Below are 16,646 nucleotides of genomic sequence, written 5' to 3'. Positions count from 1 at the left end.
TATTAATTTTGATAGTGTGAATCACTCTAATTAGTAACTGTTTTATCTTAAATGCTTTGGTTCACACCCAAAAATATCCTTACTATAGCACAAAATGAAATCTCTAATAAAGTTTTTCACTGCTAAAAAAAATCACATAGAAATTTACATAACTAGAATTGGATAATATATATTGAATTTAAGTATAATTTAAATTGACCATATATAAATATGCAGAAACTGTATGAAGTCTCTGACAAGATTGTTCAACTTGTTTTTCCTTTTTATACCCATGATGGATTTGGAGTAAATTATATCATTTAATCTAGTCATTTGATACTTAATTAGAATTTGTATGCTGTGACATGTAATAACACTCAACCTTGGGGAGCTCTGATTGGCTCAGAAGTCAAATTTGTCATATAAAAAGTAAGAAAGACTCAAATTAAATATATGGCTTACATTTAGTTCTTCTTATGACAGTGCATGAAGAAAACACATGGAAAAAACTGTTGCAATCATCTTCCCTTTCTTTTGATGCTTTACTTTCTTAGAAAAACCAAGCCCACCTGAAAAACTTGGAGTAACTAGTGTATCCAAAGATAGTGTTTCCCTGACTTGGTTGAAACCGGAACACGATGGTGGCAGCAGAATTGTACACTATGTCATTGAAGCACTAGAAAAAGGACAGAAAAACTGGGTTAAATGTGCAGTGGTCAAGTCAACCCATCATATTGTTTCTGGTCTGAGGGAGAATTCTGAATACTTCTTCCGGGTATTTGCTGAAAATCAAGCTGGTCTGAGTGACCCAAGAGAGCTGCTGCTTCCAGTTCTTGTTAAGGAGCAACTAGGTATGTTTATTGTTATATAGAAGCAAAATTTGAAGTTATTTGCACTGATATAAGCTAATTTTTAGAAATTTTATTTTCACTTTCATTTGCCATACTTTATCTTTCAGAACCACCTGAGATTGATATGAAGAATTTCCCAAGCCACACTGTGTATGTTAGAGCTGGTTCAAACCTTAAAGTTGACATTCCAATTTCTGGAAAACCTCTCCCCAAAGTGACCTTATCAAGAGATGGTGTCCCACTAAAAGCAATCATGAGATTTAACACTGAAATTACTGCTGAGAATCTCACCATTAACCTCAAAGAAAGTGTTGCTGCTGATGCTGGGCGGTATGAGATCACTGCTGCCAACTCCAGTGGAACAACCAAAGCTTTCATTAACATTGTTGTGCTGGACAGACCTGGTCCTCCAACTGGCCCTGTTGTTACTAGTGATATAACTGAGGAAAGTGTGACTCTCAAATGGGAGCCACCTAAGTATGATGGTGGAAGTCAAGTTACCAATTACATTGTACTCAAGAGAGAAACAAGTACTGCAGTGTGGACTGAAGTGTCCGCAGCAGTTGCAAGAAGCATGATCAAAATTATGAAATTGACCACAGGAGAGGAATACCAGTTCCGCATCAAGGCAGAAAACCGCTTTGGCATCAGTGATCACATAGACTCAGCTTGTGTGGTTGTCAAACTACCATACAGTAAGTGGTCAAACTTTTCAAAGATCCCAAGTTTTCATTTAACATAAATGTTTTACATGTATGCATTAACTTATGGAGTGTCTCTCTTTGTAGCAACGCCTGGACCCCCATCTACACCATGGGTCACGAATGTTACTCGAGAAAGCATCACTGTGGGCTGGCATGAACCAGTATCCAATGGAGGCAGTGCAGTCATAGGCTATCACCTGGAAATGAAAGACAGAAACAGTATTTTATGGCAAAAAGTCAATAAAATAGTCATCCGCACAACTCACTTCAAAGTCACTACAATCAGTGCTGGACTTATTTATGAATTCAGGGTATATGCAGAAAATGCCGCTGGTGTTGGAAAACCCAGCCATCCTTCTGAACCAGTCTTGGCCATTGATGCCTGTGGTATGTATTTGTCATGAGAAGGATGGTTCTGATTACTTAAAAATGCAAATCTTATTTCTACAAAGCAAAATAATGTGGATATAAGTGCCACTGACCTGCTTTCTCTTACTATCATAGAACCCCCAAGAAATATTCGTGTCACTGATATTTCCAAGAACTCTGTCCGCCTTTTATGGCAACAACCAGCGTTCGATGGAGGAAGCAAGATTACAGGATACATTGTTGAGAGACGTGACCTTCCAGATGGCAGATGGACTAAGGCCAGCTTCGCCAATGTCACTGAGACTCAATTCACTGTCTCTGGCTTAACTCAGAATTCCCAGTATGAATTCCGTGTCTTTGCTAGGAATGCCGTGGGTTCTATCAGCAATCCATCTGAGGTGGCAGGCCCTGTCACCTGCATTGATTCTTATGGTAAGCATTTACAGCATATTGAATCCCAAGAGCAATTTGACTCAACCTTTTTCCTTATTTTTTTCCAGTTCCAATCCATAGAATAACTTTTGCTATGTGCATTGGTTAGTTTTTTTTTTAAGAAATTATGAATTAGCTGGGAGTCTTCAGAAAATTCCTTAACTTCTCCAGGCCTTTTGACTGAACTTGTAAAATGAGACATTTGGACTGCAGGATATCTAAAGGCCTTTCCAGCTTTAACCTTTTATGATTCTTTGTATAAATTGGTGCTTTCATTCTTCCATTTTAAATGATCAGAATCATTAATTAAAACCATGTGAGTCCCCAGTGAATAATTCCTCTTAAATAAGTAAAAGACTAAACAAGAGACTTTGACAGTCATAGTGTTAACAGCAGCTAACATTTACGGGGTACTTTTTAAGGGTTCTCTTCCTTGGTTCTAAAAGCACTATGATAGGCCCAAATCTACTGAAGAGGAACTGAGGTTTAGAAGGGTAATGTAACTTCCCCAAGTCAAGCAGCTCATTGGTGGTGGAGTAGCATTTCAAATGCTAGCAGACTGACTCCAGAACCCTCTCTACATTGCTGTCAGTTCATAATGTGCATACTCGACCATTCTGGGATATAATTGGTGCATTCAGCTCAAGGGTGGTTTCAAAATTACACTTTCACAGGAGTTAGTTTTCCTGTGAGACATTTGCTAAGCGTTCCCCCAGTTTCAGGAGAAAATGGAACGAATTTAGTGTCTGGGCATAAGTATCCATTCCCATGCTCATGCTGAGAATCCCAGAGATGCCCTTTGTGAACCAGGCTTTGTGGTCACTGAATCAATATTTGTGAGACTATGAAGCAAGTCAAATTTTGTTCTGTTTCTCAAATTCTGAGCAGCCTAGCAGAAAATCTGTCAAGTGAGAATATGTTCTATGTGTAGAAAATTCAGAGTTCAAGGGCCCAAGCTTGGGTATTAGTGAACTGGGGAGAAAAAGTAAAAAACAGATGATAGAGGAAAAGGAATGAGAATCTAGAGTGAAAGGAAACGATAATGCTGCTTCTTCATTGATGTCCTCAATGGCATATCCCAATACACCACCAAAATAAAGCGCCTAATAGACTTAAAAATACATTTTATAGGCACTGAAGTTCATATGCAATTAGAACAGTGTCACTAGGGCAATAGCTTGCTCACAGTCTTTCATCCACATCTTGTAAAATTTACGTTTTTAAAACTTAAACCATTGTGTGTGTGTGTGTGTTTGTGTGCGTGTGTGTATTATTGAACAAGAACCAATGACATTACTTTGAAGTTGTTTGAAGTATTTTTTTCATTCTTATGATCCTTTAAATATTTCTCATCTGTTTTCCTTACAGGTGGACCTATAATTGACTTGCCTCTAGAATATACAGAAGTTGTCAAATACAGAGCAGGCACATCTGTGAAACTCAGAGCTGGCATTTCTGGCAAACCTGAGCCTACAATTGAGTGGTATAAAGATGATAAAGAGTTACAAACCAATGCACTGGTGTGTATTGAAAATACAACTGACCTTGCATCTATACTCATCAAAGAAGCTAATCGCCTTAATAGTGGAAGCTACGAATTAAAACTAAGGAATGCCATGGGCTCAGCCTCAGCTACCATCAGAGTGCAGATCCTTGGTAGGTGCTGAATGCAGACCAACATATTTTGCTTGCCTAAAGCTTAGTACTTTTAAATTAGTAGCCTTTTAAAAAGTACCAACATTATTTTATTCTCTCACTGACAGACAAACCAGGACCTCCAGGAGGACCAATTGAATTTAAGACAGTCACTGCTGAAAAGATCACCCTTCTTTGGCAACCTCCAGCAGATGACGGTGGTGCAAAAATCACTCACTACATCGTGGAAAAGCGCGAGACAAGCCGTGTAGTGTGGTCTATGGTGTCTGAAAACTTGGAAGAGTGCATCATTACAACCACCAAAGTTATCAAAGGAAATGAATACGTTTTCCGGGTTCGAGCCGTAAACAAATATGGAGTTGGTGATCCACTGGAATCTGCTCCAGTTGTAGCAAAGAATGCATTTGGTGAGACAAGTTTTCATTAGAAAATTGAAATCAAACGCATGAAAAATTTAAAAATAAATATAAATTATTCATCTAGCACATGAATATGTTTTCTTAGAATGAATTTCTTTTGCTTCACATCTCTCTCATTACCACCCTTTTCACAAGGTGGAAAACATAATAAATGAAATATTCTTGAATAGGATTTAAAGACTGAAAGGTAGAATTTATCAACAAAGTTGATCCTTTGAACTCATTTTCCTTTTCCTTTCTAAATAGTTACACCAGGGCCACCAAGCATACCAGAGGTGACAAAGATTACCAAGAATTCAATGACTGTCGTCTGGAGCAGGCCAGCTGCAGATGGTGGTAATGAAATAAGTGGCTATTTCCTTGAAAAACGAGACAAGAAGAGTCTAGGATGGTTTAAAGTACTCAAGGAGGCTATCCGTGACACCAGACAGAAAGTGGCAGGACTCACAGAAAACAGTGACTATCAATATCGAGTTTGTGCTATAAATGCTGCTGGACAAGGTCCATTTTCTGAACCATCTGATTTCTACAAAGCTGCCGATCCTATCAGTAAGTTATCCTAATGCAACATCTCCACATGTCTTTTTTATGACCAAACTGTTAATGATTGTTTAATTGCTGTATTGTGAATGGCCATTCCAGATCCTCCAGGTCCACCAGCTAAGATAAGAATCGCAGATTCAACTAAATCATCCATCACTCTTGCCTGGAGTAAGCCTGTCTACGATGGAGGCAGTGCCGTTACTGGGTATGTTGTTGAGATGAGACAAGGAGAGGAAGAGGAATGGACTATTGTCTCTACCAAAGGAGAAGTCAGAACTACAGAATATGTGGTATCTAATCTGAAACCTGGAGTCAATTACTACTTCAAGGTATCCTCTGTAAACTGTGCTGGACAAGGAGAACCTATAGAAATGACTGAACCTGTCCAAGCTAAAGATATACTTGGTATGTACCTACCGGTGTAATTATGTTTAATTTTTTATTAGAGTATTTCCAAGAAATCATTAAAATTCATTGCATTTGTCCATTTTCTGTCAACAGAGGAACCGGAGATCGACCTAGATGTGGCTCTCAGAACCTCTATTATAGCTAAAGCTGGTGAAGATGTGCAAGTGTTGATTCCCTTTAAAGGGAGACCTCCACCTACTGTCACGTGGAGAAAAGAGGAGAAGAATCTTGGCAGTGATGCCAGATACAGTATTCAAAACACTGATTCATCTTCATTACTCATCATTCCTCAAGTTACTCGCAATGACACGGGAAAATACATTCTCACAATAGAAAATGGAGTTGGTCAACCAAAGTCTTCAACTGTGAATGTTAAAGTGCTTGATACACCAGCAGCCTGCCAGAAACTACAGCTTAAACATGTTTCTCGAGGCACAGTCACTCTGCTCTGGGAGCCTCCTCTCATTGATGGAGGATCTCCTATAATTAATTACGTCATTGAAAAGAGAGATGCCACCAAGAGAACATGGTCTTCAGTGACACACAGATGTTCCAGCATGTCCTTTAAGGTAATAGATTTGTCAGAGAAAATTCCATTCTTCTTCAGAGTTCTTGCAGAAAATGAAATTGGAATTGGGGAGCCCTGTGAAACTACACAGCCAGTGAAGGCTGCTGAAGTTCCAGCTCCTATACGAGACCTCTCAGTGAAAGATTCAACAAAGACATCTGTTACCCTGAGCTGGACCAAACCTGACTTTGATGGTGGTAGTGTCATCACTGAATACATTGTAGAAAGGAAAGGTAAAGGTGAACAAACATGGTCACATGCTGGCATAAGTAAGACATGTGAAATTGAAGTTGGCCAACTTAAGGAACAGTCCATCCTGGAATTCAGGGTATCTGCCAAAAATGAGAAAGGACTGAGTGATGCTGTCACCATTGGGCCAGTTACAGTGAAAGAACTTGTTATTACACCTGAGGTCGACCTGTCAGAAATCCCTGGGGCACAAGTCACTGTGAGAATTGGACACAATGTGCATCTTGAGTTACCTTATAAAGGAAAACCCAAACCATCTATCAGTTGGCTGAAAGATGGTTTGCCATTTAAAGAAACCGAACATGTTCGTTTCAATAAAATTGAAAACAAAATAATTTTGGATATCAAGAATGCCAAGAAGGAGTATGGAGGGAAATACACCGTTATTCTTGATAATGCAATTTGTAGAAACGCATGTCCCATTACAGTCATCACACTTGGCCCACCATCAAAACCCAAAGGACCCATTCAATTTGATGAAATCAAGGCTGACAGTGTCATCATGTCATGGGATGTGCCTGATGATGATGGAGGAGGAGAAATTACTTGTTACAGCATTGAGAAGCGGGAAGCTTCACAAACTAATTGGAAGATGGTGTGCTCCAGTGTTGCCAGGACGACTTTCAAAGTGTCTAATCTAGTCAAAGATGCTGAATACCAGTTTAGAGTCAGGGCAGAAAATAGATATGGAGTCAGCCAACCACTCATCTCAAATATTATTGTGGCAAAACACCAGTTCAGGATTCCTGGCCCCCCAGGAAAGCCAGTTATATATAATGTGACTTCTGATGGCATGTCACTAACTTGGGATGCTCCAGCTTATGATGGCGGTTCAGAAGTTACAGGATTCCATGTTGAAAAGAAAGAGAGAAATAGCATCCTCTGGCAAAGAGTTAATTTATCATCAATATCTGGAAGAGAATATAGAGTTACTGGGCTTTTAGAAGGCCTGGATTACCAGTTCCGCGTATATGCTGAAAATTCTGCTGGCCTGAGCTCACCTAGTGACCCAAGCAAATTTACTTTAGCTGTTTCCCCAGTCGGTAAGTGATTCAGTATTGTTCATATGTATTTAATTCAGCAATTGAATGTTTGGGTAAAATATAAATACTGTTTTTCTTCCACATTATCTTCTTTTCACCAGAGAGCTGGCTAAGGAAAGGGAATGATTTTAAGTCAATCTCACAAAGTAATTTAAAATTCTTTTTAAAGACTTCATGAAACAAAAAGTTGAAACTACTGGCTAAACTGGGTTTAGAGGATTTATTCATTTTAGTTTTCTGCCACTGATGATAAAGAGCTGGTTACAGAAATAATGATGCATTTAACTTCCATATAATTTCTTTAGACCCACCTGGCACTCCTGACTACATTGATGTCACCCGGGAAACCATAACACTTAAATGGAATCCACCATTGCGTGATGGAGGCAGTAAGATTGTGGCCTACAGCATTGAGAAACGGCAAGGGAGTGATCACTGGACTAGATGCAACTTCAGTGATGTCAGTGAATGTCAGTACACAGTTACAGGACTTAGTCCTGGAGATCGATATGAGTTCAGAATAATTGCAAGAAATGCTGTTGGGACAATAAGCCCGCCCTCACAGTCTTCTGGCATTATTATGACAAGAGATGAAAATGGTAAGCATTTGGGAACTGACATGAGCATTCACATTTTTTTTAAAATACTTTTGGACCATGGTTTGTAAAATGGAAACAAAAACGTCCAGTTCATGTAGATTACCCAAGATTGGCTATGTGGATAAGTTAGGTCTTATCTAGCTTTCAGATGAGGGGAGGAGAAAATGTCAGTGGCATCAGTTATTTTTATCATGACTATTATTTCACCCCATTCCAATATAAATAGCATGTCGGTGGTGACGAGTGTTCAACTTTGTAATTTCAGACATTTTTAATAATAAAGAAAAAGGTTCTCAAGAATAATAGTCCATATTTACCGAAGTTTTTAAATTCAACATACATCCCACAGCACAATCATCACCTTTCTTGAGACCAGGCAATGGCCTCTTACAGGACCTTTTTTGAATATGCAGCAGTATTAGGAAGTAAATGATCTGTAAATGTTTCATTTCTCTTTTTATAAATGGCAATGCAAGATTAACAACATGACAGATATAACAAAGGGAATAGCCTAATAATATGCAAATGTTTTGCTCCATTGACTAAATTCTCAATTGTCAGTCCTACTTTTAAAATAGCTTTTGGTAGCACAGGGTAAGTCATTACCTTCCGGGATTTATGATTATGGTAGTGCACTAATTGAAAATGTGCTTATGTATGTCTTTATTAAGCCAACTAATACACAGTATTTCTATATCTTTTCTAGTTCCACCAACAGTAGAGTTTGGCCCTGAATATTTTGATGGTCTCATTATTAAGTCCGGAGAAAGCCTTAGAATTAAAGCTTTGGTACAAGGAAGACCTGTACCTCGAGTAACTTGGTTCAAAGATGGAGTAGAAATTGAAAAGAGGATGAATATGGAAATAGCGGATGTCCTTGGCTCCACCAGCCTCTTTGTTAGAGATGCTACTCGAGACCACCGTGGTGTATATACAGTTGAAGCCAAAAATGCATCTGGCTCCACAAAAGCAGAAATTAAAGTGAAAGTACAAGGTACTTTTTAAATCTCTTCTTAAGCTTGCAATTTACAGGACTTAGATATAAATGCCTGATTTAATTTAACAGACAATGAAAATGAAACTAACCCTGGGACCTTTTGCTTACAGATACACCAGGAAAAGTAGTTGGACCAATAAGATTCACCAATATTACAGGCGAAAAGATGACCCTCTGGTGGGATGCTCCACTCAATGATGGCTGTGCTCCTGTGACTCACTACATCATTGAAAAACGGGAAACCAGCAGACTTGCCTGGGCACTAATTGAGGATAAGTGTGAAGCCCAAAGTTACAATGCCACTAAACTAATAAATGGCAATGAATACCAATTCCGTGTTTCTGCAGTGAACAAGTTTGGTGTTGGCAGGCCACTTGATTCTGACCCAGTGGTTGCTCAAATACAATACAGTAAGTTTTCATTTTTACTAAGTGGTACCATGTCATAAGATTAGCTTTCCAAGCACGTGTCTAACTGATTTTTTTTTCCATCTTACAGCTGTTCCAGATGCCCCTGGCACTCCAGAACCTAGCAATGTAACAGGCAATAGCATTACTCTCACATGGGCAAGGCCAGAATCAGATGGTGGCAATGAAATTCAAAATTATATCCTTGAAAGGAGAGAAAAGAAAAGCACGCGGTGGGTAAAAGTGATCAGCAAAAGACCAATCTCTGAGACGAGATTCAAAGTCACTGGTCTGACAGAAGGCAATGAATATGAATTCCATGTCATGGCTGAAAATGCTGCAGGAGTAGGACCTGCAAGTGGTATTTCAAGACTAATCAAGTGTAGAGAGCCAGTCAGCCCACCAAGTGCTCCTGCTGTAGTCAAAGTGATAGACACATCAAAGACAACTGTGAGCTTAGAATGGTCCAAGCCAGTGTTTGATGGTGGCATGGAAATAATTGGGTATATCATTGAAATGTGCAAAGCTGACTTAGGAGATTGGCACAAGGTGAATGTAGAGGCATGTGTGAAAACAAGATATACTGTTACTGATTTACAAGCAGGTGAAGAATACAAATTCCGGGTTAGTGCTGTCAATGGTGCTGGAAAAGGTGACAGCTGTGAAGTGACTGGCACAATTAAAGCAGTTGACCGATTAACAGCTCCTGAGTTAGATATCGATGCAAACTTCAAGCAGACTCACATTGTTAGAGCTGGGGCCAGTATTCGCCTCTTTATTGCCTACCGGGGTAGACCTGCTCCTACAGCTGTGTGGAGCAAACCAGATTCTAACCTTAGCATTCGTGCTGACATCCATACAACAGACTCCTTCAGCACCCTCACGGTGGAAAACTGCAACAGAAATGATGCAGGGAAATATACCCTTACTGTGGAAAACAACAGTGGTAGTAAATCGATCACATTCATTGTAAAAGTGCTAGACACTCCAGGCCCACCTGGTCCTATTACCTTCAGGGATGTGACCCGAGGATCTGTTACATTGATGTGGGATGCCCCTCTCCTTGATGGTGGTGCCCGAGTCCATCACTATATGGTAGAGAAGCGAGAAGCAAGCCGCCGTAGCTGGCAGGTTGTCAGTGAAAAATGCACTCGTCAGATCCTCAAGGTCAGTGACCTGACAGAAGGCGTTCCATACTATTTCCGTGTTTCTGCAGAAAATGAGTATGGTGTTGGTGAACCCTATGAAATGCCAGAACCAATTGTAGCCACAGAACAGCCTGCTCCACCTAGGAGACTTGATATTGTTGACACAAGCAAATCATGTGCTGTCTTAGCTTGGCTTAAACCTGACCATGACGGAGGCAGTCGGATCACTGGTTACCTGCTCGAAATGAGACAAAAGGGATCTGACTTCTGGGTCGAAGCTGGTCACACCAAGCAGCTGACTTTCACAGTGGAGCACCTTGTTGAGAACACTGAATATGAATTCCGTGTGAAAGCCAAGAATGATGCTGGCTACAGCGAGCCAAGGGAAGCCTTCTCTTCTGTCATCATCAAGGAACCTCAAATTGAACCCACTGCTGATCTCACTGGAATTACCAATCAGCTCATAACCTGCAAAGCAGGGAGCGCTTTTACCATTGATGTGCCAATCACTGGCCGTCCTGCTCCCAAAGTAACATGGAAACTAGAAGAAATGAGGCTCAAGGAGACTGATCGAGTGAAGATCACAACAACGAAAGACAGAACCACCCTGTCTATAAAGGAGAGCATGAGAGGTGACTCTGGCAGATACTTCTTAACCCTTGAAAATACAGCTGGTGTCAAAACATTCACCATCACTGTTGTGGTCATTGGAAGGCCAGGTCCTGTAACTGGCCCCATTGAGGTCTCATCTGTTTCAGCCGAATCATGTGTCCTGTCATGGGCTGAGCCTCAAGATGATGGAGGCACCGAAATTACTAATTACATAGTTGAAAAGCGTGAGTCGGGTAAAACAGCTTGGCAGCTCGTCAATTCCAGTGTCAAGCGTACCCAGATTAAAGTCACTCATCTCACAAAATACATGGAATACTCTTTCCGTGTCAGTTCAGAGAACAGATTTGGTGTAAGCAAGCCTGTAGAATCAGCGCCAATAGTTGCCGAGCATTCCTTTGGTAAGAGAAATAAGTCATATTGTTAAGTATCTGGTTTTTAAACATTTACCCTGAACTGTACAAAACTGTATTCGTATTTTATATCTTTGTTTTTATTTAGTCCCACCAAGTGCTCCTACCAGACCTGAAGTCTACTACGTGTCGGCCAGTGCCATGTCTATCCGTTGGGAAGAACCCTACCATGATGGTGGCAGTAAAATCATTGGCTACTGGGTTGAGAAGAAAGAACGGAACACCATTCTTTGGGTGAAAGAAAACAAAGTGCCATGCTTAGAGTGCAACTACAAAGTGAGTGGTTTGGTAGAAGGCCTGGAATATCAGTTCAGAACTTATGCACTCAATGCTGCAGGTGTTAGCAAAGCCAGTGAAGCGTCAAGACCTATAATGGCTCAAAACCCAGTTGGTATGTATCAAAATTTAAGGGTATGCTTGTTTACTATATATTTTTTTTTTACTAGATTTCAGAGTTCTATTTATTAACCTTATTTTTACATCCCTTCCAGATGCACCAGGACGACCAGAGGTGACAGACGTCACAAGGTCAACGGTATCACTGATTTGGTCTGCCCCAGTGTATGATGGAGGCAGCAAGGTAGTTGGCTACATCATAGAACGTAAGCCAGTCAGTGAAATAGGTGATGGTCGCTGGCTGAAGTGCAACTACACCATTGTGTCTGACAATTTCTTCACCGTGACTGCTCTCAGTGAAGGAGACACTTATGAATTCCGCGTGTTAGCCAAGAATGCAGCAGGTGTAATTAGCAAAGGGTCGGAATCCACAGGCCCTGTCACTTGCCGAGATGAATATGGTAAGAATGGTCAACATTCTTTTAAGTGATCATGAATTATGTGAAAATAAACGGTCAGATATTCATTTGCATCTGTTTTGCCTGTTAACAGCTCCACCCAAAGCTGAACTGGATGCCAGATTACAGGGCGATCTGGTTACCATCAGAGCAGGCTCTGATCTTGTTCTTGATGCAGCAGTTGGTGGCAAACCTGAACCCAAAATTATCTGGACCAAAGGAGACAAGGAACTAGATCTCTGTGAAAAAGTATCTTTGCAGTATACTGGCAAACGAGCAACTGCTGTGATCAAGTACTGTGACAGAAGTGACAGTGGAAAATACACTTTAACACTGAAGAATGCCAGTGGGACCAAAGCCGTGTCGGTCATGGTCAAAGTACTTGGTAAGAGTGTCAGATGTTCTTTCATCTAATAGCACATCTAAATTTGGGAAGAAAGGATGATCTTCATCATCACTTGTCATTACACCCGTTTCAGATTCCCCTGGCCCATGTGGAAAGCTCACTGTTAGCAGAGTAACAGAGGAAAAGTGTACGCTAGCCTGGAGCCTTCCTCAGGAAGATGGAGGAGCAGAAATAACTCACTACCTTGTGGAAAGACGTGAGACTAGCAGGCTCAACTGGGTAATTGTTGAAGGCGAATGTCCAACCCTATCCTGTGTGGTTACCAGACTCATCAAGAACAATGAATACGTATTCAGAGTAAGGGCAGTAAACAAATATGGCCCAGGTGTGCCTGTTGAATCACAGCCAATTGTCGCCAGAAATTCATTCAGTGAGTATTAGCACTTTTAAATAATTTGGTAGTTGAAATGTAATGGGATCACGGGGAGGGGGAAGGAGAGTGGTCATGTCAATAGTGATTTTGCACAATTCTGGTCATTTTTATTTTTATAAAAACATAAACAGCTATCCCATCACAACCTGGCATACCTGAAGAAGTAGGTGCCAGCAAAGAGCATATCATCATTCAGTGGACAAAACCTGACTCCGATGGTGGCAATGAGATCAGCAACTACCTAGTAGATAAACGTGAGAAGAAAAGCCTGCGCTGGACCCGTGTCAACAAAGACTATGTGGTGTATGATACCAGGCTGAAGGTTACCACCCTCATGGAAGGGTGTGATTACCAGTTCCGGGTGACTGCCGTGAATGCTGCTGGCAACAGTGAACCCAGCGAAGCTTCCAACTTCATCTCATGCAGAGAGCCATCATGTGAGTTCCAAGAATCATACATAAATGGAGTGCCCATCAAACCTGTACTACAAATAATTTTCAAATGTGCCATTTCCAAGAACTTGTGGAATTTATGAATAATCTAGAAAAGTATATGCTTATTAGAGTGATCTTAAATACAGCCTAATCGTGAGAACATTTTAACTACAACTTCTGTTGATAAGTTAGGAATGAGTATTGCTGAACATTGTTGCAGTATTTTCCAATCTATGAAAAAAACCCATTATTACCTATATGAAAGGGACATATTTATAAATCTTCCTAAGAATGGAGAAGAATGCAGTGTACTACTATTAATGACTACTAAAAACCAAAAAGGAGCATAAAGTTTCTAGTATTTTAATAAATAACTAATAAAATAATTGTCATAAGAACTTCAAAAATAAGTGACAAATCCTTTGACAGAGTTTGAGCCCAGGAACTAAAAGGGAATAAATGATTGGAACTGAATAGGGGATGCTGAGAAAACTGATTTCTATATTTTTTAGGAATGTAGAAGCATACGTGATGTTGAAAAATAAACAACTAAAGTCAAGTCCCTGAAAATGGGTGTTTTAAGCAATGACCTTAGCTAGAAGGGGAAAATCACAGAGTAGCTAGCCAAAATCAGGAGGAAAGAAACATCTTTTCTAAAGCAGTTTAATTCTAATTCTAATTCTATTAATAATAATAATGATAATAATGATAGTATATCATATGGTGCTGTCCTGTAATATCAGAAGAGCCTGGTTACAAAGACTATCTTAGTAAGTGTGGGCAAAAAGCAGTAATGTGTTTGTGAATCTTGAAAAGCAAAAATACAAACCTCAAAGATTCCTTATGTGTAATACGTGCATCCCCCTATTTAAATTTTACAGACACCCCTGGACCACCTTCTGCTCCAAGAGTTGTGGATACCACCAAGCGCAGCATTAGTTTGGCATGGACCAAGCCCATGTATGATGGTGGTGCAGACATCATCGGGTATGTTCTCGAAATGCAAGAAAAGGACACTGATCAGTGGTACCGAGTGCATACCACTGCCATGATAAGAAATACTGAATTCACTGTGCCAGACCTCAAAATGGGCCAGAAATACTCCTTCCGAGTTGCTGCTGTGAATGTGAAGGGTGTGAGTGAACACAGTGAATCAATTGCTGAAATTGAGCCTGTGGAAAGACTAGGTATTTATAATTTAACTTTTATGTATATTATTTTCTTATCACACCTATTCATGAAGTAACCAAGTTTTGACATATACTTTCCAGAAATACCAGACCTTGAGCTTACAGATGATCTAAAGAAGACTGTGACCATCAGGGCTGGGGCCTCGTTACGCCTGATGGTGTCTGTATCTGGAAGACCACCTCCTGTCATCACATGGAGCAAGGAGGGCATTGACCTTGAAAGCCGGGCAATTATCGACACCACAGAGAGCTACACTTTACTTATTGTGGACAAAGTTAATCGGTATGATGCTGGAAAATACACAATTGAAGCTGAAAACCAATCTGGCAAGAAATCAGCAACAGTCCTTGTTAAAGTATATGGTAAGCATTTTTCTTAAAATTGACTATGCCATGTTATACACCTTGATCTATGATTGATCGCCTTTCTAGAGGTAAAGCTCTAGAGAAGAACTATGTTGGTTATATTTTCCTGCACAAAAATTATCAATCAGACAAACAGAAAACATGGATTTCTGAAATTTTATTTTTTAGATACTCCTGGCCCCTGTCCTTCAGTGAAAGTTAAGGAGGTATCAAGAGATTCTGTGACTGTTACTTGGGAAACTCCCATGATTGATGGTGGGGCTCCAGTCAGCAATTACATTATTGAGAAACGTGAAGCTGCCATGAGAGCATTCAAAACAGTAACGACCAAATGCAGCAAGACACTCTACCGAATTTCTGGGCTTGTAGAAGGCACCATGTACTATTTCAGAGTGTTGCCAGAAAATATTTATGGCATTGGAGAACCCTGTGAAACCTCTGATGCTGTTTTGGTCTCAGAAGTGCCTTTGGTGCCTACGAAGCTGGAAGTGGTTGATGTTACCAAATCGACTGTTACCCTTGCCTGGGAAAAACCACTCTACGATGGTGGTAGCCGACTCACTGGGTATGTTCTCGAGGCCTGCAGAGCTGGCACAGAGAGATGGATGAAGGTTGTCACCTTGAAACCCACAGTCCTGGAACACACTGTTATTTCATTAAACGAAGGTGAACAGTACTCTTTTAGAGTAAGAGCACAAAATGAGAAAGGTGTGTCAGAACCAAGAGAGATTGTCACAGCTGTGACCATACAAGATTTGAGAGGTATGTACCAAAGAGACAAAAAAAAAAAAAATGATAAAGAGAACATTCAGCATTCATGACTCTTTATTGTTATAAATAATGCTTAAGAATAAGTGCCTAATTTCTTTCTATAGTGTTGCCAACAATTGATCTTTCTACAATGCCTCAAAAGACCATCCATGTCCCAGCTGGCAGACCAGTAGAGCTGGTGATACCAATTGCTGGTCGTCCACCTCCTGCTGCTTCCTGGTTCTTTGCTGGTTCTAAACTGAGAGAATCAGAGCGTGTCACAGTTGAAACTCATACTAAAGTAGCTAAATTAACCATCCGCGAAACCACTATAAGAGATACTGGAGAATACACACTTGAATTGAAGAATGTAACTGGAACTACTTCAGAAACCATTAAAGTTATCATTCTTGGTAAGCATGTGTGACAAAGATGCAACCAAGCTGTTGCTGATGTTCAGCCTCCCAGTTTTGATTTGAAGTGAAAATTCATTTCCTGTGTTTCTTTTTCTTTCATAGACAAGCCTGGTCCCCCAACTGGGCCTATCAAGGTTGATGAGATTGATGCTACTTCAGTTACCATTTCCTGGGAACCACCTGAACTGGATGGTGGTGCTCCATTGAGTGGTTATGTGGTAGAACAACGTGATGCTCACCGTCCAGGATGGCTGCCAGTTTCTGAATCAGTGACCAGACCAACATTTAAGTTTACCAGACTAATTGAAGGAAATGAGTATGTGTTCCGTGTGGCTGCCACAAACCGCTTCGGGATTGGCTCTTACTTACAGTCTGAGGTCATAGAATGTCGCAGCAGCATCAGTAAGTCCTTGGATCCTTCCACTACTTTCCCTACCTCTGATTCTATGTCAAAAATTAAAAAAAAAAAAAAGGGAATTGGTTTGTAATACACCCAACATAAATAAAAACAGGTCACAAAATT

At 40.3% G+C, this 16,646-nt stretch overlaps 1 protein-coding gene across 1 annotated transcript in view; it reads left to right on the top strand.

The window, feature by feature from the left end:
• Positions 1-16,646, top strand: part of TTN (titin) — a 272,725-nt gene that overhangs the window by 240,645 nt on the left and 15,434 nt on the right. The window contains 23 exon segments of the mRNA XM_037850412.1: positions 534-830; positions 938-1,525; positions 1,619-1,921; positions 2,039-2,335; positions 3,704-3,991; positions 4,099-4,398; positions 4,657-4,959; positions 5,053-5,358; positions 5,455-7,221; positions 7,527-7,820; positions 8,527-8,814; positions 8,928-9,227; positions 9,316-11,382; positions 11,483-11,785; positions 11,886-12,191; positions 12,283-12,573; positions 12,668-12,964; positions 13,099-13,404; positions 14,283-14,588; positions 14,673-14,954; positions 15,126-15,719; positions 15,833-16,120; positions 16,226-16,525. Coding sequence (XP_037706340.1) covers positions 534-830; positions 938-1,525; positions 1,619-1,921; positions 2,039-2,335; positions 3,704-3,991; positions 4,099-4,398; positions 4,657-4,959; positions 5,053-5,358; positions 5,455-7,221; positions 7,527-7,820; positions 8,527-8,814; positions 8,928-9,227; positions 9,316-11,382; positions 11,483-11,785; positions 11,886-12,191; positions 12,283-12,573; positions 12,668-12,964; positions 13,099-13,404; positions 14,283-14,588; positions 14,673-14,954; positions 15,126-15,719; positions 15,833-16,120; positions 16,226-16,525 — 10,671 coding nt within the window.

This window comes from Choloepus didactylus, chromosome 9 (genome assembly GCF_015220235.1).
Source record: "Choloepus didactylus isolate mChoDid1 chromosome 9, mChoDid1.pri, whole genome shotgun sequence".
In the NCBI taxonomy this organism is placed as follows: Eukaryota; Metazoa; Chordata; class Mammalia; order Pilosa; family Megalonychidae; genus Choloepus; species Choloepus didactylus.
This window is presented reverse-complemented; position numbering and strand designations above follow the sequence as displayed.